Source organism: Heterodontus francisci, chromosome 47 (assembly GCF_036365525.1).
Source record: "Heterodontus francisci isolate sHetFra1 chromosome 47, sHetFra1.hap1, whole genome shotgun sequence".
NCBI classification, from domain to species: Eukaryota; Metazoa; Chordata; class Chondrichthyes; order Heterodontiformes; family Heterodontidae; genus Heterodontus; species Heterodontus francisci.
Window position 1 is genome coordinate 14,882,038 of NC_090417.1, and position 27,840 is coordinate 14,909,877.

A 27,840-nucleotide genomic window follows, 5' to 3' on the forward strand; every position below is an offset into this window, starting at 1 on the left:
TCTGCAAATTTTGACATTGTGCCCCGTATACCAGGGTCTAGGTAATTAATATATGTCGGGAAGAACAAGGGTCCGAGCACCGATCCTTGGGGAATGCCACTCCACACCTTCCTCCAGTCCGAAAATCATCCATTAACCATGGCTCTGTTTCCTGTAACTCAGCCAATTTTGTAACCAAGTTGCTCCCTTCCCTTTTATTCCTTGAGAGAGAACTTTGCTCACAAGTCTGTTGTGTGGCACTTTATCAAACGCTTTTTGGAAGTCCGCGTACATCACAACAACAGCATTACCCTGATCAGCTTTCGCTGTTCTCATCGGAAGACAGGAACACAGGAACAGGAGTAGGCCATTCAGCCCATTGAGCCTGCTCTGCCATTCAATATGAACAATGCCTTTTTCCCACACTATCCCCATATCCCATTATTTCATTGGTATTTAGAAATCTGTCAATCTCTGCTTTAAACATATCGGAATATTATTGTATCAACAATCTCTGGCAAGTTAGCTAAACAAGACTTGCCTTTCACAAATCTGTGCTGGCTTTCCCTAATTAACCCGCAGATGCCCAAGTGAGTAGTAATTTTGTCACAATTTATCTGGAGGTTTTCGGAAGCTTCTCCATCGCTGAGGTTAAACTCACTGGTCTGTAGTTACTGGGCTTATCTTTACACACTTACTTGAACAAGAGTGTAACATTTGCAATTCTTCAGTCCTCTGGCACCACCCCCAATTCGAAAGAAGACTGAAAAATTATGGCTCGTGTCTCTATTTCCACTCTCACTTCCCTCAGTATCCTTGGATGCATTGCATCCTATCCTGGAGCCTCATCAACTTGTAAGTACAGCTCGCCTATCCAATACCTCCTCCTTCTCAATTTGAAACACTTCAGGTGTCTGAATTACCTCCTCTTTCACCAGGGCCTGCACAGCATCTTCTTCCTTAGTAAAGACAGATGCAAAGTATTCATTTAATACTTCAACCTTTCACCCTGCCTCCATGCATAAATCCCCTTTTAGGTCCCTAATCGGCCCCACTACTCCTTTTACTTTTAATATGCCGATTAAAGACTTGTGGATTCCCCTTTATACCAGATTCCAGTCTGTTTTCATATTCTCTTTGCTTCTCTTATTTACCTTTTCACTTCTCCTCTAAACCTTCTATATTCCACCTGGTTGTTGGTTCCATCTTCTATGTGACATCTGTCATAAGCACACTTTTTCTTAATCTCTGTCTCTTTCGGCATCCAGGGAGCTCTGCGTTTGTTTACCCAACCTTTCCCCTTTGCAGAAATATACCTTGGATGTGCCCGAACTATCTTTTCTTTAAAGGCAGCCCATTGTTCAGTTCCCATTTTGCCTGCCAACCTTTGATTCCAATTTATTTGGATCAGATCCATTCTTAACCCATTGAAGTTGGCTTTCCCCCAGTTCATTATTCTTACTCTGGTTTGTTCTTTTGTCCTTATCCACAGCCAATCTAAACCTTATGATACAATGATTACTGTCGCCTAAATGTTCTCCGACACTTGATCCACTAGGCGCACCTCATCCCCACGAACTAGTGCCACTTTTTTGAGTAGACGAGAAACATACTGTAGAACATTCTGCTGAAAACACTCTCAGAACTCTTGCCCCTCTCTGCCCTTTATGCTATTACTATCCCAGACTATATTTGGAGAATTAAAGCCCCTCATTATAACCACTCTGTAATTCTTGCTCCTCTCTGTAATTCCCTTGAAAATTTGTTCCTCTAAATCTTTCCCTCCAGTTGAAGGTCTATTGAAAACATCCAGCAATATAATTGCACCGTTTTTTGTTCCTCAGCTGTCGCCAAATAGGTTTTGTTCTTGACCCCTCAGAGATATCCTCTCCCTCCAGTACTGTAATGTTCTCCTTCAGCAAAACCGCCACCCCTCCCTCTCTCCTTCATTTCCCATCTTTCCTGAACACCTTGTATCCAGGAATATTTAGTGCACAGTCCTGCCCTTCTTAGAGCCAGGTCTCCGTTATCGCCACAACATCATACTTCCATGTGGCTCTCTGTGTCTCCGCTCACCAACCTTATTTACCACATTCCATTCATTCACATACTTGCACAGTAAACCTAAATTAGACTTTATTACTTGTTCTCTTACTCTGCCCCCCAATACTTTACTATTTCCTACTCTAGTACAATCTGTCTGTCCCAATTCTTTGTGTTCCTCTCTTGTACTATCTCCTGGTTCCTATGCCATTGCCAAGTTAGTTTCAAACCTCCCCAATAGCACGAGCAAATTGCCCTGCAAGGAAATTTGTCCCAGCTCTGTTCAGGTGCAACCTGTCCGACCTGTATGGGTCCCATGTCCTCCAGGAATGGTCACAATTTGGCAGGAATCTAAAGCCCTCTCTCCTGTACCACCTTTTCAGCCACGCATTCATCTGCTCGATCCTCCTATTTCTATACTCATTTGTACATGGTATGGGGAGTCATCTGGAGATTACTACTTTTGAGGTCCTGTTTGCTAATTTCTTGCCTAGCTCCCTAAATTTTGACTGCAGGACCATATCCCTCTTCCTTTGCAAGTGGCAGCTACCAATGTGGTCCACAACCACTATTCATCCTCCCCCCTCAGGGTGCTCTGCAGCTGTTCAGTGACATCCTTGACCCTGGCACCAGGGAGGCAACACACCATCCTGGACTCACATTTGAGGCTGCAGAAACACCTATTTCGCAAACTTTCGAATCACCTCTCACTCTGTGGCTAGCAACATGACCAGCATAGACAAATGAAATATCTTTCAACTTTTCACTACTCTATTAATAGAGTAGATATTAATTCTATTGTTCTTGCCTTTTCCTCCGAACCTAAGACTGTATGTCATGTTACAAACAGAATTTTGAGATTCTCACTTCCCTGTCAGTATAACTAGCTTTCCTTTTAAATATTAGCTCCTTTTTTTTTTGAGGATATCAGTCCATGGCTTGCACACTTGCTTTAGGATTTATGTTTTTTAAGCACATCTGTTCAAAATTTGTACTTGGTGTCTTTGGGCATCAGAAATTGGCACACGTGTTTTGGGCCTTGGAAGTAAGGTCACCTGCACACTTTCAGAAAACTTATTTGTCATTTACTCAGCTAACACGTAAATGAGGGAGTAAAAGGCCAAACTTGCTGACACACACACAGCATTTAAAACTAGGTTCCCAGCAACACACACATATCTCAAGCTGATGCTAACAAATCTGTGTATTCCAATTCAATGAGAATTGGAACTAGACAATCCTGCAGCCTTCCACTTCCTCATCCAAGTCATTTATAAAAATCACAAAGAGCAGAGGTCCCAGAACAGATCCTTGTGGAACACCACTGGTCACCGAGCTCCATGCTGAATACTTTCCATCTACTACCACCCTCTGACTTCTATGGGCCAGCCAATTTTCTATCCAGACAGCCAACTTTCCCTGAATCCCACGCGTCCTTACTTTCTGAATGAGCCTACCATGGGGAACCTTATCAAACGCCATTCAGTGAGACCTTTGATTAACAGGAATCCATGATTGATGTTTGCGGAGGAGCGTTCCAAACTTCTACCACGCAGTGGGTGTTGAAATGTTTCCGACTTTCACTCCTGAAAGGCCTGCTTTTTCATCAGATCATGCCCCCAAGTCGTAGACTCCGCAACCAGTGGGAATAATTTTATGTCTACCCTATTTGTTCCCCTTACTATCTTAAAAATTTCAATCCAAATCACCTTCTAAATTGACAGAATACACCCGTCAATCTCTTCTCGTAATTTAATCAACGGAATCCAGATGCAGCTGTTCGGCAGGTGGGTGTCATTGGCCCTGGGAGAATTATCCCTCAGATTTACCTCTCCCTCCAAGTCAATGTCTCACTTTCAATTGAAACCTTTCTAAGACAGCTGGGCAGAGATCTGGAACACAGGAAATGAGAGGATCCAGTGCTGCACCATTCACAGCACTTCCAGTCAGTAGCTACCTCCAGACAGACAGATTTCCGGCACACGACAGTGAATTTATGGAACACTGTTTCAGCTAAACGCAGCACCTCATTGTGGTCATACTATTGACTGCCAAATGCAGTGGCAGCAACAGTAATCTGCTGTGCTTCAGGAAGGCGGCTATCTGCTTTGCCCTTGTGCAGAAAGGATAAAGGACAATGGGAAAGACCTTCTATGAGTCCAGTCACTTTCATCATATACATGGTATACTGACATGATTTAGTACTGCACCAACAGTGACAGGGAAATCACTGTTACTTCGCACTTCAGTGTCAAGCACACAAACATTGTTGTAAGAAAGTAATACTTTTATCTCAGAGCCCACAGACACAAGTCACCCATCTCTTTCTGAAAATTGAACACAAGAAAACATCCTGCTCAGGTTTGGAAGTGGAGGTGTGCGTATTCGCGTATCCTTCTTTACGTACAGTGTGGCCAACTTTTAACGTGTCACTGGCATCATGGTTGAGTTCTGTCCAATTCAACAAAGCAGGGAGTGAACCAGCGCGCTCTGCATTCAGCTTCTGAACTGTGAAGGGAGTGTTTATTTTGCAGCAGCACTATGTACATTTGGACTCTAATCATGAAGATATCAACCTGCTGAAAGTTTCATATTTCTCTCCAACTCATATCGATTTAGTACAGGAAGCAGAACTGCAACAAATATTACTGGAGGAATTTTGATCTGATAAAAGTACATGGAACACTTGCAGAATGGAGCTCAGGAGAGATATCTCAAGTAGTTCATGTAATGAATCATTTTGAATTATTTGGTTAACACAATTATTTTTGGTTTTGTGGCAGCATTCCCAATTGAGTCAGAAGGTACCGAAGTCGAAACCCATTCCAGACGGTCCCAGCGACCAAAGACTGGCTCTAAATTCTGGGATGATGTTCAATGAAATGCTGAAGTCCGGTGGGTTTGTGTGGCCCAATCTCATCCGTAAAACCCTCCCACCATTACAGGACTAGCCATCCTATTGGCTGGACTAAAGACGGCTCTGAAAGAAGCATTGACATCACTCAGACTGTGGATCCTTCCACTACTTCACACTATTCTCTCCTAGGAAAGGATATGATTATACAGAAAACAAACATAAACCCTGGCATGACTTTGAAAATGGACCAGATTTGGTCAGATCACTCCCACACTTCAAAGCTCATCTCAGAGACATCAACAAAGGTCAGGAAGAGACATTCACTGGACAGCAAAGTGTTTGTCAGCTCATTATGTCAAGGAAGAAAGCCAGTTTTACCTCCAATCCACACCCGATTTGGCCAAATTAGTGTGTTGCTTTCTTCATGTGTACAATGGGTTGGAGTTTTACACTAGAAATGCACTTGACTGGCAAACTGTGATGTGAGAGACATATTGGGAAAGTTGTGAATAGTTTGAGGCAAGACAAGAACTTCAGATGACTTTAATTTCACTTTATTTTGTTGGTTTTATCTCTCTCTCTCTTTCTCTCCCTTCCCTTCCACCAAGAATTACATCTCCAAAAGGTTAACCTTTCGGCTTGATTACCAAAGGCTTACAAATTTGAAACCAGATTAAACAGATCAAGAACCCGAGAGATGCCCCCTCTTTACAATGCCCATCACCGACTTGAACAGTAGATGCTCTACCACGCACAACACGTGGCACTTACACTTTTCACAGCATTTGCAGAACGTGTCATTGTCTGTAGCAGGAGAGAAGTGGATGGATTCCGTCAATGGCAGGAAATGTTTGCATATTTATTATGTTTTTTTAAGCAGAGCTGGTGGCTTGGAGAAGACACATGGGCTTAACGATAAGCCCAGCTGGCGAGGTCCCAGAGCCAAAGTTCCTCACTCTGGAGGAAATCAGGTGGTGTGCCTTAAATGTCCATCTCAAATTGGGCATCATCTCCTGTTAAGGCAAAACAAAAAGGTCTTCAGTGACGTTCAAGCAACCAACAGATGATGGTGGTTTCCCTGGCCCCCCACTCCCTCCATTCCCACACCTCCCCCACATCATCTATTCAGGAGAGGCTCACTTATGCCAGGGTAATACTTCCACAAGCTTCCAACACTTTTACAATTTTGTGTTCTTCACATGTTAGCCGCAAGGATAAATCTGGCAGCCCATTCGACTGGGAATAAGGCTCAACAAGCAGTCAGATCCTGCATGCACACACTTTAGTGCACGATAATGATGATTGTGAGCCTCAATGATTATCCACCACCCAGCCCCACCAAAGCCACCCCTCATTAACCCAGCAACAATGAAGCGAAATGTGGTGTCCCAATGGTTTCTTGGATAGGATCAGCCCATTCAGCACAAGCAGAGAATCCAGCCTGGGACCTATTAGCTCATTTGGCTCTGTATTACACTGGCTGGTCCCAAGACTCACTCAGCCAGTGGATGAGTTTGAGTGAGAGCTTCAAAATACAGAGTACATTTTCAACGGCAGGCAATTTTTTCAATATATTCTGTCCATATAAGTGTACAGGATTAATTCCAAACTGTGATAAAATCTTGTGTTAGGACATACCAATTAATGCCCTGGGTCTAAAAACAGAGTACAAAACAGATTTCTATCCAGGATCTTTGTCCCACCCCCTACAAATACACACAATTCCCAACCTCAGTCATGCTGAAGGTGTTGGGAGGCAGCTGCTTCCATCCAAGGTCTTCGAGACTGAATCATCCATTGATGACGAACATGCATCTCTCAGCAGTCCGTTTCACATCAGCACAGGCAGTGATTTAGAGGCAACACAGCTGACAACCATCTTGATTGTAAACAGATTGAGAATAGGTACGCAATGAGCTTGAACAAGTTCAAACTGCTCATATAATCAAAGCAAAATACTGCGGATGCTGGAAATATGAAATAAAAACAAGAAATGCTGGAAATACTCAGCGGGTCTGGCAGCATCTGTGGAGAGAGAAGCAGAGTTAATGTTTCAGGTCAGGTCAGGTCAGTTCTGAAGAAGTGTCACTGACCTGAAACGTTAACTCTGCTTCTCTCTCCACAGATGCTGCCAGACCCACTGAGTATTTCCAGCATTTCTTGTTTTTATTTCAGATTGCTTATGCCAACAGCGATAGAGCTGATGACACCAGCCGTTCACCCTTGTGTTACACAACTCAAAGTGGTGTATTGCTTCTCAATCTACAACGGTAGTGCTGAGTTAAGTGGATAACACAAACTATCCCCTTTACACCCGAGTGTGCCCGTCCCTTAAAACCTTCCGACACTCTGGCTCCCTTTACTTACCACCAGCTGCCTTCTCATTATGGCTATTCACATGGTTCGCTGCCGGCTTCACCTTCTCTGTTGTATTTGGACTTGTGACACCCGGAATGTTTGGAAGGTCACGCGGAGGAGTCCTGGCAACAGGGGAATTGCGGCATTCCATGAGGAATTTGCGGTCATAAATAATGCGGGTGCCTGCAACAACGAAACAATGCACTAGTCAGGTCAACAGGGAGAGAGTGTTGTTCTTTACACCTGTGCAAGTGTTACAGACTTTGGTCATGTTTGGCCAGGCTGTGTTGGGAAGACAGTGGCTGTTTTAATTCTTTTCTGTCCACTGGAAACCGGAGTGCTGCAGGCTGGATCCCTGGCCTGTGCTGTCATCACTGGGAAGGCAGTGGCTGAATTCCCTGTCGACACTGCCTTAGTTAATTTGCTGCTTTCTTTCTGGCTTCCACTGCCAAGCCTTTCAATTTTGGCTAACATCTTGGTTCAACAAGCAACTGTCATGGGAACCTTATCCTAGATTACCCGACCATTTTTAGCAAAACAACACACAAAGGAGAACCAAGAGCACGTCAGCTATCTGAAAGACAAGCCTGGTCAATTCAGCCCTTCCAACTGACTTTGGTATCCTGTTTCCAACCAAGTCACAGGAATTGAGCTGGTAGTTTCGTTTTGCAGCTTTTCACAAAGACGGACATGCTTTGTCTCACACACATCTGCTTCCTTTCCCAGCCTTAATCAGTGTTGCTAGCTGCAGACAAAGAGCCTTTTAAAAAAATTTATTCAGGAGAGGTGGGCGTCACTGGCAAGGCCAGCATTTATTCCGTTCCAGGATTTTGGCGCAGCAATGAAGGAATGGTGATATAGTTCCAAGTCAGGATGGTGTGCGGCTTGGAGGGGAACTTGCAGGTGGCAGTGTTCCCATGTACCTGATACCCTTGTCCTTTTAGGTGGTGCAGGTCACAGGTTTGGAAGGTGTTGTTGAAGGAGCCTTGCCGGGTTGCTGCAGTGCATCTTATGGATGGTACACACTGCAGTCCGGTGCACTCGTGATGGAGGGAGTCAAGGTTTAAGGGCTGGGGTGCCAATCAACAGGCTGCTTTGCCCTGGAGTTTCCAGAATGTTGTTGGAGCTGCACTCATCCAGTTAAGTGGAGAGTACTCCGTCACACTCCTGACTTGTGCCTTGTAGATGGTGGACACGCATTGGGGAGTCAGGAGGTGAGTTACTCACTGCAGAACTCCCAGCCTCAATCTGCTCTTGCAGGCACAATATTTAATGTGGCAATCCTGTTAATTTTCTGGTCAATGGTGGCCACCAGCATGTTGCTGATGGGGGATTAGACAACAGTAAAGGAGGTGGTTAGACTCTCCCGTTAGATGGTCATTGCTTGGCACCTGTGTGGCACCAATGATACTTGCCATTTCGTAGCCCGAGCCTCAATGTTGTCCAGGTCTGAATGCATGTAGGCACTTTCGTCCTCAAGTTTTTTTACCAACATGTGCATGACCTCTCTCTCTCTCACACAACCCATCTGCTTCCTTCCAAGCCTTAATCTATGTTACCAGCTGCAGACACAAACTGTATTAGCTCCTGGCTATACTCTCAGTAAAATGTGAAAAGTAATATTCTGCCTATGGTAATGTTACATGATCAAGTCTTTTTTGCAGCATCACAATTTCTATGGTCTGACCTTATGGAGCCCACTTGTGGATACTGAAAACTGGAAGTGAACTCAAGTATGAGTTTAAATTTAGACTTCGACGCAAGATTCAGAAATACTTTCAGCTGCAGGACCGAAGAGAACTCTGATGCTCAACAAATGTTCAGTGAAGTGTGCATGGAGGTGACTGCACACGATACATTTTTCTGTGAAAATTATAGCAGAGGATCAGGAAGCGGGACAGTGAGTATCTGTTCACTGCAGGCCTCAATACTGTCCCGAAGTTGGCTTTGCCAGATTTCTCCCATCTCCTGCATGCAGCAACTTATGCTGGGGTACGGTTCCTGTGTTTTACATGGGGGCCGATAGCGCGCAGAATGGGAGGGGGCAGGGATGCAAAATGGAACATCTCAACCAATCCAATCATCGGAACGTTTTTGGAGCATCAGTTAGGATGCAGACCATTGACTGACTGTCAACACGGAAGACAGGGAACTTCAATGCCAGGGAGTGAAGTGGGATCAGACAACCCACTTGCAGCGCCTTTGTCCACAGTCCCTGATGAGGTATGTTTTCCCGACAATAATGCAGTGAGCCAAGAGCTACTGGAAAACTGGGCACCCATTCAAGCCCCTGTTGAACCAACAAACATGAACTCAAGGTTACCAGAAACATTATCCACTTACAGATAATATACAAAGACATAACGTGACCACATCTGGCCATGCAGAAATATTCCTCCCAACAAGGAGACTGACATCCTAAATGAAGTACACAGATTCCAAAAGGCTTCACGGTGAATTTAGCAGAGATTCACCATTTTTCATGTTGTCAGTGCTGCATAACTGGAGCTCCTGATCATATTTATCCCACAAAGAAGTCAGAAAGGGAAGGTTTATTGTGTGACTATCAGCATTTGGAAGATAATGACCTTGACTATGAGCACAAGACAAAACTAACTGGACCCTGGACAAAAAGAGCACAAAATATGAGAAAATGTCAAGGATGAATCACAAGCCAACAATTGATGAAAGATCCCATCTTTAACATGATTAACATTGTACGTTTCACATTCTGTCTGTGGAGAAAGACCTCGCATATACTCTAATATACAGTGCTCCCTGTAATGTGCAATAAAATATATTGTTTTTAATTAGTGGTAATCTCAACAAGATACACCCTACAGATCGGACAGAACCAGGGATGATTAAGGTCAAGATATCGGTGTCCCGCCAATCACTGGTGCAATGCCCTTGCTATATCATCACATGAAATAAGGGGTGAGATAAACAGTTCCTTGAAAAAGCAAAATACTGCAGATGCTAGAATTTTGAAATAAAAACATGATACTGGAAATACTTTCAGGTCAGGCAGCCATCTGTGGAGAGAGTGACAAAGTTAACAGTTCAGGTCAATGACCTTTTACCAGTTGCTAAGTTGTTCTTGTCTCCACTCAAGATTATCCCTGGAAGGCCTCCAGCATGCAGCTGCCCCTGAAGGTGTACAGGAAGAAAAGTTTGAGAATAGGTCTTCACAATGATGCTGGGTACAGTGGGAAACAAAGAGGTGAAGGATAATAATGAAAATTACACTCGTCTGAATGAAAATTAACACTTACTCAAGTATATGTGGGCAATGAGGGAGGCAAGGGAACAAAAAGTTTACCAACAGACCGATTTACCAAAACATCTTAACGTTTTTCTTCACTGGTAATCAGTTATAAAGCATTTCCAAACTTGTAAATCCATCTTGGTGAACAACTAACTGACGATCTGCTTTTACTTTTAAAACACACTTTGAGATGTGGTTTTATTGGTTTGGTGGACACCAAAATTCACATGATAACATGTCGAGAGCCAAACTAGAATAGCTCCAACTGCAGTTAAATCGTTCATCTACTCTGCAGTTTGAATGCCATGATACCAAGAATTTTTACAAGTGCAGGATGCAAAAGTTGTCCTCGAATTTGGATTTTATTGTTGCTGGCACGAATGCAGAAACTCTCATTACTCTTAGCACCATAACTTCTTTATTCAACAGGTCGGCTCCGTAATCTGTAGCTCAGCAATGAGTGTCAAATGATGAACTGCTGTTAACTGGAACAGGAGGCACATTTGGATTTCCCCATCTGTAGCAAGATACAGGGGTCACTCGAAGCCTGTTTTTTCAACACACCTGTTCACAAGCAACCTCTTGTGCTGGGGTCCCAATAGCTCAAATAGTTAGATGCAGCCATTCTGCGTTCGGTCTGTTAACAACACCAACGTGGAATTTAAGCTGATAGGCTGTTTCCTAATTCTCAAACACCATTCTGCTCCAAATGGAAACAAGATGCAGGCATGCTGACAGAAACGCTGAACTAATCAACGCTTTTGGACTTGTGGGAGCATGTGAACTTGGTGTGAATTGTGCCAAATGATTACATTTTGAAGGGATGAAGTAAATCTTGATATTAAATCATGCTTTTAAGTACCTTGAACTGTGTCTTCTTGTTCTAGCGGGTGATGCGATGACTCAGCTACACTGCTGAGACCAATTATCCTGCTGCACAATGGTATAATTTCTGATGACATTATATTTGTCATAACAAGTTCAGGACACAAGTCCATTACCTCAATTAATCCTCAGCTTATACCAATTGCTGCCATGTTTTGAGGAGAGACTCTTAACAAAGTGAATATTCTGAACTATGTGTCTTCACGAATACACCTTCAAGAGTGCCACTGGCAGGAACCGGGTACAGATCAGACCATGTGTTCAAGGAAGATGACATCCAAGGGAAGACGAGCAAGAAAAATACACGTTTGCTTCTGCTGAATTTCTCTTCAGCCACTCTTTAAGGAATTAACAGGGGCTACAGTCCAATTGTTCAAACGAGGCAGTAACTAAGAATTGCACAAGATTCTGTCAATTGAGGTGTATTGAAGGATGAATTCTAACCGATCTGAAAGGTAAATCAACAAGTAACTGTACTAACTGCCCAGCCCCAGAAATGTTTCATAGTTTCACCACAGTTGACAACCAACTGTATTGAGGTCAGATCTGTTGCTGCTGGGCCAAGTGATGTGAACAGCTGTTTGCAAACACATCATTCAGCACCTCACTGAAAGTCAAGTGGTTGTACAGTCTGAATCTGACCACTTTTCAGCTTCAGTTCACACACGTAAATCTGCAGCACCAGTTGCTGTGTTGCGAACATGAGAGGAAACTCTGACCCATCTTTAACCCACTCCTCAACCTAGCACATGGGGGCCAACTTAAGCCTTGCAGCCTTTCCAGTCTGTATGGTACAGCTCCTCACTGAACGAAGGGAGGAGTACCCCTCGACAATGCCCCAAAATAAATTAAGATACAGGACAATAAATGTTCACTGTTTTGTTTTTGCTTAATGTAGAATGGAATCCAAAGTAAAAGTTGTTCCACAAGATACGTTCTCGTCCCAATGTTCAGATTTCAAAATGCACTTCAACAACTGTGGGAACAGAATCTTCGAGAACAGAATAATATGGGGACATTTAAGGTGAAGTAATTAATCAATCATGTACTACGAACAAACTAACCTCAGAGCTGCAGAGACAGCTTATCAGAATTGACTTCATAGCTTCAGGGCTGCACAGACAGCTTATCAGTAGAAGTAGACGAACAAGCAAAAACTAACAGGACAGCTGCAAGCTGCTTCATAGTCGCCTATTGTATAGCAATCAGCCTAACAGTCCAAGGAGATAGGGGGATGAGAAACTGCTGGAGGGGAAGGTGACAAGGCAGTACCCCAATCAGACCATGACACCAAGAAACTGCAGAGTTTGTAAACCAATTGGGAAGATAAAGGGGGTGTCACTGATTTGTATGAAGAACTATAAGAAAGGCTTAATTTCCCTGCTCAGGGAGGAGAGGAGAGGAGAGAAGAGCCCAGGTGTTGTTGTTGTTTGCTTTGCTGATGATGTAACCAAGAAGTACTGCAATAAAGTTTCTTAAAGCTACAGTCGGACTTCGTCTCTCTTTGTGTAACTAATGGGATCCAACAACAACTTTCTTTTAAACTTCAACTACGACTAAGAACTAACCCACAGGCATCAAGCTCTGCACAGGATCTCAGTACACGAACCATCTGACTCCTGGCATTCATCATTACTGTGACAACATGGAAACATTTTCATCAACTGCTCTTTAGGTCTTAATAATATGGTGATGGCGGAGGAAGGAAAAGAGCGAGACATAATTCACAAAGCAATCATGGGTAACCGTAGCTTGAAATGGCTGCACTCAAGATACAATTCCCCACATCATCAGTTATTAACACTATGGGTTGCTAAAACACACGAGGAACAATGATGGAACCTTGGTTAGGCCACACTTGTGCACAGTTCTGGTTTTTACCAGAAGGATCCAGCGCACTGGACAAGGTGCACCAAAGATTGTTAAGAATGATAGCAGAACCAAGAAGTGATGACACTCTACAAAGACTGAACAGGCTGGGACAACAAGACTCACAGGTCATAGAGTCATTTATGGTACACAAAGTAACCAGGCCTGCAAGTTTATTTCCTTCAAGTGCCCATCACATTTCCTTTGAAAGCCATTGATTGTCTCCGCTTCCACCACCCTCGTGGATAGCGAGTTCCAGATTATTACCACTCACTGCATAAAAAAGTTCCTCCTCACATTCCCCCTGCATCTCTCTTGCCCAAAACCTTCAATGTGTGCCCCCGAGACCGTGTACAGTTAAAGGGAACAGTTTTTCCTTGTCTAACTTATCGAAGCCTGTCGTAATCTTCTACACCTCTATTAAATCTCCCCTCAATCTCCTTTGCTCCAAGGAGAACACCGGCTTTCCCAACCTAACCTCGTCACTAAATTCCCCATCCCTGAAACCACTCTGGTAAATCTCCTCTGCACCCTCTCAGGGACCCTCACATCCTTCCTGAAGTGTGATGACCAGAACTAGGTGCAATACTCCAGTTGGGGCTAACTCGTGCTTTATAAAGGTCGAGTGATAAAGTGAAATGGTTGGATTTATCTGAACAGGGAACAAATAGCAATAAGGACAAACTAAGATTCCACTTGACCAAGAGGCTCAACATGGCTGATCATCTTGCAGTCTCTCGCACTTGGGACAGAAAAGCAGACGATGCAATTTACCTCAGGTCTGTACTCAATAGACACAACACTAAATTAGCCATGATGCCTCTTGGTCATTTCTGCCCAACAACTCCTGTAACTAAGTGCAACGAATGCGCTCAATATCAGGCTCAGTGAGATGCCTCCAGCATCAAATAGCCTGCCAACACTGTTAGATGGCAACAGAAGTGTAATCTGTGACACAGTTGGCAGCATCCTCGCTTCTGACTCAGAAGGTTATGGGCTCGTGTCCCACCCCAGAGACTTGCGCACAAAATCAAGGTTGACACTCGTATGCTGCACTACCTCTTTCAGATGAGATGCTTGCCTGAAGGCCAGCCTGCCCTTTCAGGTGGATGTAAAAGATCTCACGACATTATTTCAAAAGAAGGGCAGGGTTTTCTCCCAATACTTATCACTCAACCAACATTACCAACAAAGATAATCTGGTCATTCACATCGCTGTTTGTTGTCAGCTTGCTGTGTGCAAATTTGCTGTCACATTTCCAACATTACAACAGTCGGCACACTTCAAAATAGCTTCATTGGCTTTGGCGTGCTTTGGGACAATTCGAGGTCGAGAAAGGAGATATATAAATCCAAGTCTTTTGGACTCCCATTTGAAGAAAACCCATGTCGTTAACATACTGGATGCCAAGCATGAAGCAGTATCTTCAGGCCCCGAAATTCAAAAAATGCACTGCAAATAAAGATCAGATAACATGACCAGTGACACCTGCAGTCAGCAAGGTGTTGCAGGATACTACACATGTTCTCCTGTATGTACTAGCTGAATTCCTGGACTGCCTGGAAGGCAGATTCACAATCTGTGGTTGAATATTAACAGCAGCCAATACCAGGAAGCAATCTGAAATCATAGTTCTGACTCAGAGGAAAGGCGGGAGGGGGACAGGTGTTCATTGAAATATTGGCTGACCACTTGTCTAAGTTTCAATCCAAGTTTCTCTGTATCATCCAATATCTTTATTCACTGTTTTTGGCAAGCTGGACCATTTCTCAACAAGTCAATAACTTATGGTCAAGGGCTGCATAGTCAAGCAATACCTTGATCAAAGGCTCACTCAAAGGCTCATCATAATTGCCAGGGAGTGTGATGGGACTCAGATCTGTGCTCGGAATCACGGTGAACTGTAAATTTTAATCATGTCACTGCATATTTCTGTCTAGTGGAGACAGTGTACTGCTCCACAGGAAGAAAAACAGAACTATTGACTCAAAAACTATTTAGATTACTTCTGATTTAATAATGCCCTTCGTGCACTTTTTTTTGTTCAAGTATTTGTTCCCAAGATGTGAAGACAGCACATGTAGCTCCCTTTCCTTGTTACCTTGACAATAACTGCTGGGTCAAAATGCTGGAACTCCCTTCCGAACAGCACTGTGGGTCTACCTACCTCACATGGACTGCAGCAGTTCAAGAAGGCAGCTCATCACCACCTTCTCAATGACAATTAGGGATGGGCAATAAATGCTGGCCTAGCCAGCGACACCCACAGCCCACAAAGAACAAAAAAACTCAGCAGATGCCATGAGCAATCAAGCACACTATGAGATTACAATCACATGCAGACCAGAGAGGGCTGGGTGGTGCTGTCCTTCCCTCCCCTTAAGGGCAGCATTCAAACTGCTGAGTTATTTTCAAAAACTGGCAGCTTTCACACTCATTTTTTCGAATTGTGCTCACAAACTGCTGTATTTCTTCAGTTCAATTTCACAATTTGCCATAGTGGGACTCAGACTCAAACACTGCTAGGTTTCTGGTCAAATGCCAGAGCCACGACACGAACATATGTAGACTGAGCGAGACAAATCTCCCAACGGGGTGGCATAGTGGCGCAGTGGTTAGCACCGCAGCCGGAGTTTGCAAGTTCTCCCTGTGTCTGCGTGGGTTTCCTCCGGGTGCTCAGGTTTCCTCCCACATGCCAAAGACTTGCTGGTTGATAGGTTAATTGGCCATTATAAATTGCCCCTAGTATAGGTAGGTGGTAGGGAAATATAGGGACAAGTGGGGATGTGGTAGGGATATGGGATTAGTGTCAGATTAGTATGAATGGGTGGTTGATGGTCGGCACAGACTTGGTGGACCGAAGGGCCTGTTTCAGTGCTGTATCTCTAAACTAAACTAAAAAACTAAAAGTACTGCTTCATTCTAATTTACTGGGAAGCTGCAGTTTGCTCCAGCTAGGTCACAATCCCACCGTCAGTCAGGGATAGCCAAGCACACATGGAGCAACAAGTCTGCAGGAAGGAAACCTATAAAGAAACTGCAACCTGCATTATCAATTCCATTGGATAAAACCCTCTCAACCAGTGAATTAGATTACTGCCTTAAAAGCAATTGCAGAAAAATGGACATTCAGATAGACTCATACAACACAAAAGCTGCTATCTGGAACTTGATGCTTTGGATAGCTCTTTCAGAGAGCCAGCACATCAGTGCCACTCACCTCCTCTTTCCCCGTAGCCCTGGAAATTTTTTCTTCAAAGTATTTACCCAATTACCTTTTCAAGTTACTACTGAAACAGATTCCACCACATCTACATACATTCTAGATCATAACAACTCACTGTGTAAAATAATGTCTCCACATCTCACCAACCGCTCCCCCCCCCCCCCGGAACTACCAATGCAAGTCAAATCTTGATCAGTCGTCTTCTCAAAACATGCTCCTCGTCACAGGTTGTGGCACAATACACTTCACTGTGGTGCAACAACTTTCAGGTTATTGTGAAATTGTCTGGAAGAAGGGCTGTGGCAACTTGTCTTCCCTCCATGACGAGAACTGCCTCGCCTCAAACAGTCTTGCAACACACTTTGCCCAAGCTCCCTTCTAACTCATGCACACACTGCTCTCTCACATGCACACACTGGCATTTTGGCAGAAGACAAAGGCACTTTATAATCTGGGAGCCCTTCACTCAGTGCTCGGAGCTGTGGATAAGAGTTACTGAGGAGGGTATGAAAGCTTCCTGTACACACTTCCAGTGCTCAGCGGGAGCTTTCTCCTTACCTACAGAATCACTTCAGCCACTCTTACAGTGTAGACATGAGCCACCAGATCCTCAACCTCAACATAAACCTCATGCTGGTAAGGACAAGACTCAAGATGAGGTTCAAAGTTTTGCAAATTGGCATTCTGCCACCTCCCCGTTGCTGAACTGGCAATACAACGTGTATCTGAGCCATGGAGTCCAGATTTTGGAGGTTTGTTTCCTCGTCTGTTTTGTGTTAGCTCATCTTAGTTGGCCCCTGTTAGGGAGATGAAAGCTACACAGATTTCCCGACCCCGATTGCTATTCTTTATTGGAAAGTGTGTGGCCATCATGAGAGGGCAGAAGTTGTTTTATTTGTGATCCCTGTTGCAGAAAACCTGCTGAATCTTGCTGCTTGTACTGATGTATAAGGAATGGCTGTTTGGGAGAGGAGTCAGAGGACAACTGGTGCACTTGAATGGGTCATCTTTTGAGAGAAAGGATGAAAATTGAATGGCCATTAAAAAGTAAATCTTTTGGTGACTTTGTGTCACACTATTGTGATGTGTGAACACATTTTGTCTCCTACAATACTGTGATAGAATGAATATAGGATCTGAAATAATTATGCATTTTTCAGCCGGTGCTGTTATATTTTGTCTCCCAATGGTCCTGTAGAGCAGAGGAGCAGAGATTTTTGGACAGGAGAAGATGTGTTGATGGAAAGGGGCAGGTCATGCCTCACAAGCCTTATTGAATTCTTTGAAGATGTGACAAAACACATTGATGAAGGAAGAGCAGTGGATGTGGTATATATGGATTTTAGCAAGGCGTTTGATAAGGTTCCCCATGGTAGGCTCATTCAGAAAGTAAGGAGGCATGGGATTCAGGGAAAGTTGGCTGTCTGGATACAGAATTGGCTGGCCCATAGAAGTCAGAGGGTGGTAGTAGATGGAAAGTATTCAGCATGGAGCTCGGTGACCAGTGGTGTTCCACAAGGATCTGTTCTGGGACCTCTGCTCTTTGTAATTTTTATAAATGACTTGGATGAGGAAGTGGAAGGCTGGGTTAGCAAGTTTGACGATGACACGAAGGTTGCTGGAGTTGTGGATAGTGTGGAAGGCTGTTGTAGGTTGCAACGGGATACTGACAGGATGCAGAGCTGGGCTGAGAAGTGACAGATGGAGTTCAACCTGGAAAAGTGTGAAGTGACTCATTTTGGAAGGTCGAATTTGAATGCAGAATACAGGCTTAAAGACAGGATTCTTGGTAGTGTGGAGGAACAGAGGGATCTTGGGGTCCATGTCCATAGATCCCTCAAAGTTGCCACCCAAGTTGATAGGGTTGTTAAGAAGACGTATGGTGTGTTGGCTTTCATTAACAGGGGGATTGAGTTTAAGAGCCGCGAGGTTATGCTGCAGCTCTATAAGGCCCTGGTTCGACCACACTTGGAATATTGTGTTCAGTTCTGGTCGCCTCATTATAGGAAGGATGTGGAAGCTTTAGAGAGGATGCAGAGGAAATTTACCAGGATGCTGCCTGGACTGGAGGGCATGTCTTATGAAGAAAGGTTGAGGGAGATAGGGCTTTTCTCATTGGAGCGAAGAAGGATGAGAGGTGACTTGATAGAGGGGTACAAGATGATGAGAGGCATAGATAGAGTGGATAGTCAGAGACTTTTTCCCAGGGTGGAAAGGGCTATCACCAGGGGGCATAATTTTAAGGTGATTGGAGGAAGGTTTCGGGGAGATGTCAGAGGTAGGTTCTTTACACAGAGAGTGGTGGGTGCGTGGAATGCGCTGCCAGTGGTGGTAGTAGAAGCAGATACATTAGGGACATTTAAGCGACTCTTGGATAGGTACATGGATGATAGTAGAATGAAGGGTAGGTAGTTAGTTTGATCTTAGAGTAGGTTAAAGGTTCGGCACAACATCGTGGGCTGAAGGGCCTGTACTGTGCTGTACTGTTCTATGTTCTAATACATACTTAATGACACGGTTCTGAAGAGTGCAGGAACAGAGGGACCTGGGGGTGCAGTTGCATAGATGTTTGAAGGTGGCAGCACATCGTCAGAGAGTTATTATTAATGCATGTGGGGTCATGGGCTTCATAAATAGAGGCACGGAGAACAAAAGCAGCGAAGCTATGCTGTACTTTTACAAAGCTCTGTTTTGGTCTGTATCCATTGGAGTTTAAAAGAATGAGGGGTGATCTTATTGAAAGATAGAAGATCCTGAGGGGACTTGATAGGGTGGATGTTCAAAGGACGTTCGTTTGCCCTTGTGAGAAAGACAAGAACGAGGGGCCAAAGTTTAAAATAAGGGGTCGCCCATTTGAGACGGAGATGAGGAAAAGATTTTCTCTCAGAAAGTTGAGAGTTTTTGGAACTCTCTTCCCAGAGAATGGTGGCAGCTGTGTCAGTGAATATTTTTAATGCAGAGGTAGAGAGATTCTTGACTAACAAGGGGGTCAAAGGGTATCGTGAGTAGGCGGGAAAGTGGAGTTCACGCCACAATCAGATCAACCATGATTTTATTCCATGGCAGAGCAGGCCAGAAGGTCTACTCCGGCTCCTAATTCGTTTCTTCATGTGTCCCACACTTTACAAAGGATGTGAGGGTCCTTTACCAGAACGGTTCCAGAGATGGGGGATTTTCGTTACAAGGTTGGGTTGGAAGACTTGGGGTTATTCTCCTTGGAGCAAAGGAGATTGAGGAGAGATTTCATAGAGGTATACAAGATTGTGATATGTTTCGATTAGTTAGACAAGGAAAAACTGTTCCCATTAACAAATGGTACAAGGACTAGGGGACAGTGATTGAAAGATTTGGGCAAAGGATGCAGGAGGAATATGAGAAAGAACTTTTTTTACGCAGGAGTAGGGTAGGCGGTGGCATAGTGGTATTATCACCAGTAACTCAGAGACCGAGGGTATTGCTCTGGGGACATGGGTTCGAATCCCACCACAGCAGAAGGTGGAATTTGAATTTAATTAATAAATCTGGATTTAAAAGCTAGTCTAATGATGGCCATGAAACCACTGTCGATTGTTGTAAAAAACCATCACTAACGTCCTTCAGGGAAAGAAATCTGCTGGCCTTCATGTGACTCCAGACCCACAGCAATGTGACTGACTCTTACATGCCCTCTGAAATGGCCTAGCAAGCCACTCAGTTGTATCTAACCGCTACGAAGTCAATAAAAATGAATGAAACTGGACGGACCACCTGCATCGACCGAGGCACCGGAAACGACAATGGCAAACCCAGCCCCGTCGACCCTACAAAGTCCTCCTTACTAACATCTGGGGGCTTGTGCCAAAGTTGGGAGAGCTGTCCCACAGACTAGTCAAGCAACAGCCTGATATAGTCATACTCACGGAATCAACCTTACAGACGATGTCCCAGACACTGCAATCACTATCCTTGGGTATGTCCTGTCCCACCGGCAGGACACACCCAGCAGAGGTGGCGGGACAGCGGTCTACAGTAGGGAGGGAGTTGCCTTGGGAGTCCTCAACATCGACTCCGGACCCCATGAAGTCTCATGGCATCAGGTCAAACATGGGCAAGGTAACCTCCTACTGATTACCACCTACCGACCTCCCTCAGCTGATGACTCAATACCCCTCCATGTTGAGCACAACTTGGAGGAAGCACTGAGGGTGGCGAGGGCACAAAATGTACTCTGGGTGGGGGACTTCAATGTCCATCACCAAGAGTGGCTCGGTAGCACCACTACTGACTGAGCTGGCCGAGTCCGAAAGGACATAGCTGCTAGACTGGGTCTGCAGCAGGTGGTGGGGGAACCAATACAAGGGAAAAACATATTTGACCTTGTCCTCACCAAACTGCCTGCCACACATGCTTCTGTCGATGACTGTATTGGTAAGAGTGACCACCACACAGTCTTTGTGGAGACGAAGTCCCACCTTCACATTGAGGATACCCTCCATCGTGTTGTGTGGCACGATCACTGTGCTAAATGGGATAGATTTCGAACAGATCTAGCAATGCAAAACTGGGCATCCATGAGGCGCTGTGGGCCATCAGCAGCAGCAGAATTGTACTCAACCACAATCTGTAACCTCATGGCCCGGCATGTCCCCCACTCTACCATTACCATCAAACCAGGAGACTAACCCTGGTTCAATGAAGAGTGCAGGAGGGCATGCCAGGAGCAGCACCAGGCATACCTCAAAATGAGGTGTCAACCTGGTGAAGCGACAACCCAGGACTACTTGCATGCCAAACTGCATAAGCAGCATGCAATAGACAGAGCTAAGCGATCCCATAACCAACGGATCAGATCTAAGCTCTGCAGTCCTGCCACATCCAGTCGTGAATGGCGGTGGACAATTAAACAACTAACTGGTGGAGGTGGCTCCACAAATATCCCCATCCTCAATGATGGGGGAGCCCAGCACGTCAGTGCAAAAGATAAGGCAGAATCTTCAGCCAGAAGTGCCGATTTGATGATCCATCTCAGCCCCCTCCTGAAGTCCCCAGCATTACAGATGCCAGACTTCAGCCAATTCGATTCACTCCACATGAAATCAATAAACGACTGAAGGCACTGAATACTGCAAAGGCTATGGGCCCTGACAATATTCAGGCAATAGTACTGAAGAGCTGTACTCCAGAACCTGCCGCAACCCTAGCCAAGCTGTTCCAGTATAGCACAACACTGGCACCTTCCCAGCAATGTGGAAAATGGCCCAGGTATGTCCTGTACACAAAAAGCAGGACAAGTCCAACCCGGCCAATTACCGCCCCATCAGTCTACTCTCAATCATCAGTAAATTGATGGAAGGTGTCATCAACAGTGCCATCAAGCAGCACTTTCTTCGCAATAACCTGCTCAGTGATGCTCAGTTTGGGTTCCACCAGGGCCACTCAGCTCCTGACCTCATTACAGCCTTGGTTCAAACATGGACAGAAGAGCTGAATTCAAGAGGTGAGGTGAGAGTGACTGCCCTTGACATCAAGGCAGCATTTGACTGATTATGTCATCAAGGAGCCTGAGCAAAACTGGACTCAATGGGAATCAGGGGGAAAACACTCTGCTGGTTGGAGTCATACCTAGCGCAAAGGAAGATGGCTGTGGTTGTTGGCTCCAGGACATCACTGCAGGAGTTCCTCAGGGTAGTGTCCCAGGCCAAACATCTTCAGCTGCTTCATCAATGACCTTCCTTCAATCATAAGGTCAGAAGTGGGGATGTTCACTGATGATTGCACAATGTTCAGCACCATTCGCAACTCCTCAAATACTGAAACAGTCCGTGTAGAAATGCAGCAAGACCTGGACAATATCCAGGCTTGGACTGAAAAGTGGCAAGTAACATTTGCGCCACACAAGTGCCAGGCAATGACCATCTCCAACAAGAGAGAATCAAACCATCTCCCCTTGACATTCAACAGCATTACCATCGCTGAATCCCCCACTATCAACATCCTAGGGGCTACTATTGACCAGAAACTGAACTGGAGTAGCCATATAAATACCGTGGCTACAAGAGCAGGTCAGAGGCTAGGAATCCTGCGGCGAGTAACTCACCTCCTGACTCCCCAAAGCCTGTCCACCATCTACAAGGCACAAGTCAGGAGTGTGATGGGATACTCTCCACTTGCCTGGATGGGTGCAGCTCCAACAATACTCAAGAAGCTCGACACCATCCAGGACAAAGCAGCCCACTTGATTGGCACCCCATCTACAAATATTCACTCCCTCCACCACCGACGCACAGTGGCAGCAGTGTGTACCATCTACAAGATGCACTGCAGCAACGCACCAAGGCTCCTTTGACAGCACCTTCCAAACCTGCGACCTCTAGCACCTCGAAGGACAAGGGCAGCAGATGCGTGGGATCACCTCCTGTCCAAGTCACACACCATCCTGACTTATTTATTTATTTCGAGATACAGCACTGAAACAGGACCTTCGGCCCACCGAGTCTGTGCCGACCAACAACCACCCATTTATACTAACTCTACAGTAATCCCACATTCCTTACTACCTACCTACACTAGGGGCAATTTACAATGGACAATTTGCCTATCACCTGCAGTCTTTGGAGCACCTGGCGAAAACCCACACGGTCACAGGGAGAACTTGCAAACTCCACACAGGCAGTACCCAGAATTGAACCCGGGTCCCTGGAGCTGTGAGGCTGCGGTGCTAACCACTGCACCACTGTGCCGCCCTTCATTGCAGAGAATTCACTTGGATGTTTCCTCTCCACAGTGAAAAGTCTGGTCATGCAGCCTGGGAAAGGACATAGGAACTGTATCATCGTTCCTTCACTGTCACTGGGTCAAAATACTGGAACTGGCTTCCTAACAGCACTGTGGGTGTACCTACCCCAAATGGACTGCAGCGGTTCAAGAAGGCAGCTCACCACCAGCTTCTCAAGGGCAATTAGAGATGGGCAATAAATGCTGGCATAGCCAGTGATGCCCACATCCCACGAATGAATAAAAAAAAGCAAGTGGTAATGACCTGGAACTCGCTGCCCACAAGGGTGGTGGAAGCGGAAACGATCAATGACTTCAAAAGGAAGTTGGCTGGCCACCTGAGAGAAGTAGACTTGCAGGGCCACGGGGATCGAGCTTGGAAGTGGGCCTGCCTGCATAGCTCCGTAGAGAGCAGGCATGGTCTCAATGGGGCAAATGGCTTCCTTCTGTGACATAAATGACTTTCTCTCTCTTTCCAGGACTCCTAAAATTTGCCCATCCTCTCTGCAGATAGCAGGCCAGAGCACTAACTGAAAAGGGACAGGGGAAACTAAAGATGGGAGTATCAAAAGTAGAACAGAGAGGAAAAAATAAACCACGTTGCTGCACACTGGGATTCCAACACACTACAGTGACTAGTAGCACAGCACCTTCTAACTTGTAAGCTGTACCTCATCTTATTCAGGCTGCCAAAGGTATTTGACTCATATTTGAATGTTTCATGTTCCGAGGAAGGGAACAAACTGAATGCAAAGATATCTTCGAGCAAGACTGGCCTGCACTGTTGTCACCTGTTTCAAATGTGCAGTCTCCAGATTAGCAGACTTTGAAATGTTCAGAACACAGCAATTACTCCTCAGGAAGGTGCCTGCTATGACTCGAGCAAAACATCCAGGCCAACACTGCAGTGCCAATCGGAAGGCAGTGCTGCACTGTCAGAGGTGCTGCCTTTCGGATGAAATGTTAAACTGGGGCCTATCTGTGCTTTCAGTTGGACAAAATAGCTCCCACGACCATGATTTTGAATAAGAGCATGGGCAATTCTCCTCAGGGTCTTAGTCAATATTTATCCCTCAACCAACATTACCATAATAGGCTGTCAAGTTACTATCACATTGCTGTTTGTGGGAGTTTACTGTGCACAAATCTGCTGCTGTGTTTCCTACATTACAACAGTGACTACACTTCAAAAAGCACTTTATTGGCTATCAAGTGTTTGGAACATCCTGAGCTACTGAAAGGTACGAGATAAAAACAAGTATTTCTTTCTTTCACAAAAGCAACTGCAATATCTTTGCGTAACCATGCTGCAATGAAGCCAAGTTACGTTCTCATGCCCCTGCAGACTGATGCACCACTGTTCCTCAAACACCAACAAGCACTGCAAGGAGAGGCTGAAAAACCCTAAAGTGAGGATTTTTGAAATAAATTTCAAATTGTTTGGCTCAGCAAAGATCTGGTGGGTACTCGTAGGAACAATATGTTCCAGATTAGATTCTTCGTTTATGCCGAGTTAGCCAAAACATAGTTGGGCAGAGACAACTGGCACGGGCTCCTCGGACTTGAAGAGGGATAGTTTAATAAGTGCGCCAGAATTTCCATATCTGACCTCTTGTGCTGAAAAGCACGTGAATGGAATTTTTCAGGTGAGCTCAGGCTCGGCTGACTGATTTGTACAAAAACATCAGCTTGCACAGGGAGCAGCACCCATTTCTTTCAGGCAGAGAATTGAAAATAAACATGTTATCGTGAAAAAGAGCAACACAATTACAATTACAAAGGTACAATGGCCAATATTGCAAGCAACTGGACCCAGATGATTAAAAAGTTGATCAGAGGCTCCTGAATGACCATTTTTGATGAGTGCAGTGAATGAAGTGAGACTAAAACCTCCCCACTTACATAATGACAGGATGCAAAACCATTCAGCAAGCTTGGCGGGGTTCAAATACCAGTTATTACAACAACCAAAGCCACAGACTGAATGAAGCTGTACTTCACAGAAGTAGACATTGGTCTGGCAGCAGCTGTGAAAGGACATGGCTAAAATGACAGCATTTATCACCGCTGCTTCACATCAGGTCAGTTTTCAGCATTGGCCTCAACGCTCTGCTTCCCTATGCTCGATCCCAATCAGAACCATTGGAACAGAAGTGAAAGCAATAATTTCAATCTGCAGTGAGTGAAAACAACCGGATGTGGAATTCAAATGGCACTCATATCTGCCTTCATCGTTCGAAACGCCGAAACAGTTTGAATAAAATTGATAAAATATGTCAGACAACTGAGAAGGAGGAAGAAAATTTCATAATAGTGGATCTCTATTCTGCTGCAGAGACGTGCAGACGTGAGAGCTCATCATCTCATGTCATGTCGAAGGGACAAAGAACCTATCCTTCACAAAGTGACAAGAAAATCTAAACCTTTCTGCAAATATGCAGAAAAATAAGTTACTTTGAGGTTATAATCCAAGCTCAGGCTTCAGGTTATTACAAAGTTGATCTTGTGTCTTGTGATCAATACCACTTGGCTGGTGGGTTGCATTTTTAAAATTACGTCATCAAAAGTTGTTATTCTCCCAAATGTCACACGATTTTTGACATGGCTTGAAAAATAAGATTAATTTTGTGCGCTTCGTGCTTTGAAAAGCAAATTTTTTTTTTTTTGCAATATCAAACCACTGTTCTAACTTCATGCACCACATTGCTTGTGGGATTCTCCACCCTGACACCATTCACAACTGCACCAATAATAAACTGGATTGCATCATGTCGCTCCAGACCAGCACAGCAGCGACACAGGGGTCCATGCAACTGACACCCTGCCTGCAATGGGGAAGGAGAGGATGCAGAGAGGGGAGGGGGATCAGTGGGGGGAGGGGAGGGGGATCAGAGGGGAGGGGGATCAGTGGGGGAGGGGAGGGGGATCAGTGGGGGAAATGGGGAGGTGTGCAGCGCCTATGTTCCGCCATGGCCTTACCTCCTGGAGTGGTGCTGAACAGGGTGCCCCCGGGGGTGGTGCTGTAGTCGTGCGGCAGCTGGCCCGAGTCGCTGACGATCACCCTGCGGGTGGGAATGGTGCGGCTCTCGGTTTTGTGAGCTGGGACGGACATCCTGTCAGTGCCTCAGCCGCTCAGCCAGCAGGAAAGCCGGGCCCAGATCTCTCTCTCTCTCTCTCTCTCTCCTTCCCTTCCCTCACTCACTCACTCTCCCCGGCCCAGCCTGACCTCACTCAGCCCGCAGGCCCGCGCACACACACACACACACACAGCCAGGCCCCAGCCACCGGCCACCAACAACATCCGCTCACCGGCCTCCCCACACGCGTCATCTTCGGAGACCCGCCGGAAACAGCCGAGCGGCTTCGGGGAGACCGCTCGCCACCCGACCAATCACCGAGTCGCGCGTCATCTTCGGAGATCCGCCGGAAACAGCCGAACGGCTTCGGGGAGACCGCTCGCCACCCGACCAATCACCGAGTCGCGCGACATCCTCGGAGCTCCGCCGGAAACAGCCGAGCGGCTTCGGGGAGACCGCTCGCCACCCGACCAATCACCGAGTCGCGCGTCATCTTCGGAGATCTGCCGGAAACAGCCGAGCGGCTTCGTCTTTCGTCTCGTGTCGGCCCTGCGGCTGCGCAGTCTCTGCTCCCCTTGCCTCTGCTGCTGTTCTGACAGACACAGATTGAATCCAAATCCAATCTCTCTCCATCAACTGTATCTTCATCAGTTTTATTATTTAGTCAGTTTTCCCTTTCATGTTCAATGGACTCTAACTGTTGGGGGATGAATTGCTTTAACAGCTAACTATTGAAGAATCTGATAAAATGCCACACAACAAAGTCTGGAATAAAAGGGACGAAAGCAACATGGATACGAAAGTGGCTGAGTGATAGGAAACAAAGAGTAGTGGTTAATGGATGCTTTTTGGGCTGGAGGAAGGTTTGTAGTGGAGTTCCCCAGGGATCTGTGCTGGGACCCTCGCTTTTCCTGATATATATTAATGATCTGGACCTTGGTGCACAGGGCACAATTTCAAAGTTTGCAGATGATGGGAAACTTGTAAGCATTGTGAACTGTGAGGATAGTGTAGAACTTCAAAAGGACATCGACAAGTTGGTGGAATGGGCAGACAGGTGGCAGATGAAGTTCAATGCAGAAAAATGTAAGGTGATTCACTTTGATAGGAAGAACTTTTAGTTTAGAGATACAGCACTGAAACAGGCCCTTCGGCCCACCGAGTCTGTGCCGACCATCAACCACCCATTTATACTAATCCTGCATTAATCCCATATTCCTACCACATCCCCACCTGTCCCTATATTTCCCTACCGCCTACCTACACTAGGGGCAATTTATAAGGGCCAATTTACCTATCAACCTGCAAGTCTTTGGCATGTGGGAGGAAACCAGAGCACCCAGAGGAAACCCACGCAGACACAGGGAGAACTTGCAAACTCCACACAGGCAGCACCCAGAATTGATCCCGGGTCGCTGGAGCTGTGAGGCTGCGGTGCTAACCACTACGCCACTGTGCCGCCCTAACTTGGAGAGACAATATAGAATAAAGGATACAATTCTGAAGGAGGTGCAGGAGCAGAGG

The 27,840-nt window shown here is 45.5% G+C and overlaps 1 protein-coding gene across 1 annotated transcript; it reads right to left on the minus strand.

Moving 5' to 3' along the window:
* Positions 1–5,417: 5,417 nt before the first annotated feature.
* Positions 5,418–26,578, minus strand: LOC137357192 (eukaryotic translation initiation factor 4E-binding protein 2-like). Its single transcript, XM_068023333.1, has 3 exons — positions 26,219–26,578; positions 7,247–7,420; positions 5,418–5,892 (listed from the first exon to the last, which is right to left on the minus strand). The coding sequence occupies exons 1-3, from the start codon at positions 26,349–26,351 to the stop codon at positions 5,861–5,863; spliced, it is 339 nt and encodes a 112-aa protein (XP_067879434.1). The 5' UTR covers positions 26,352–26,578; the 3' UTR covers positions 5,418–5,860.
* Positions 26,579–27,840: the final 1,262 nt, after the last annotated feature.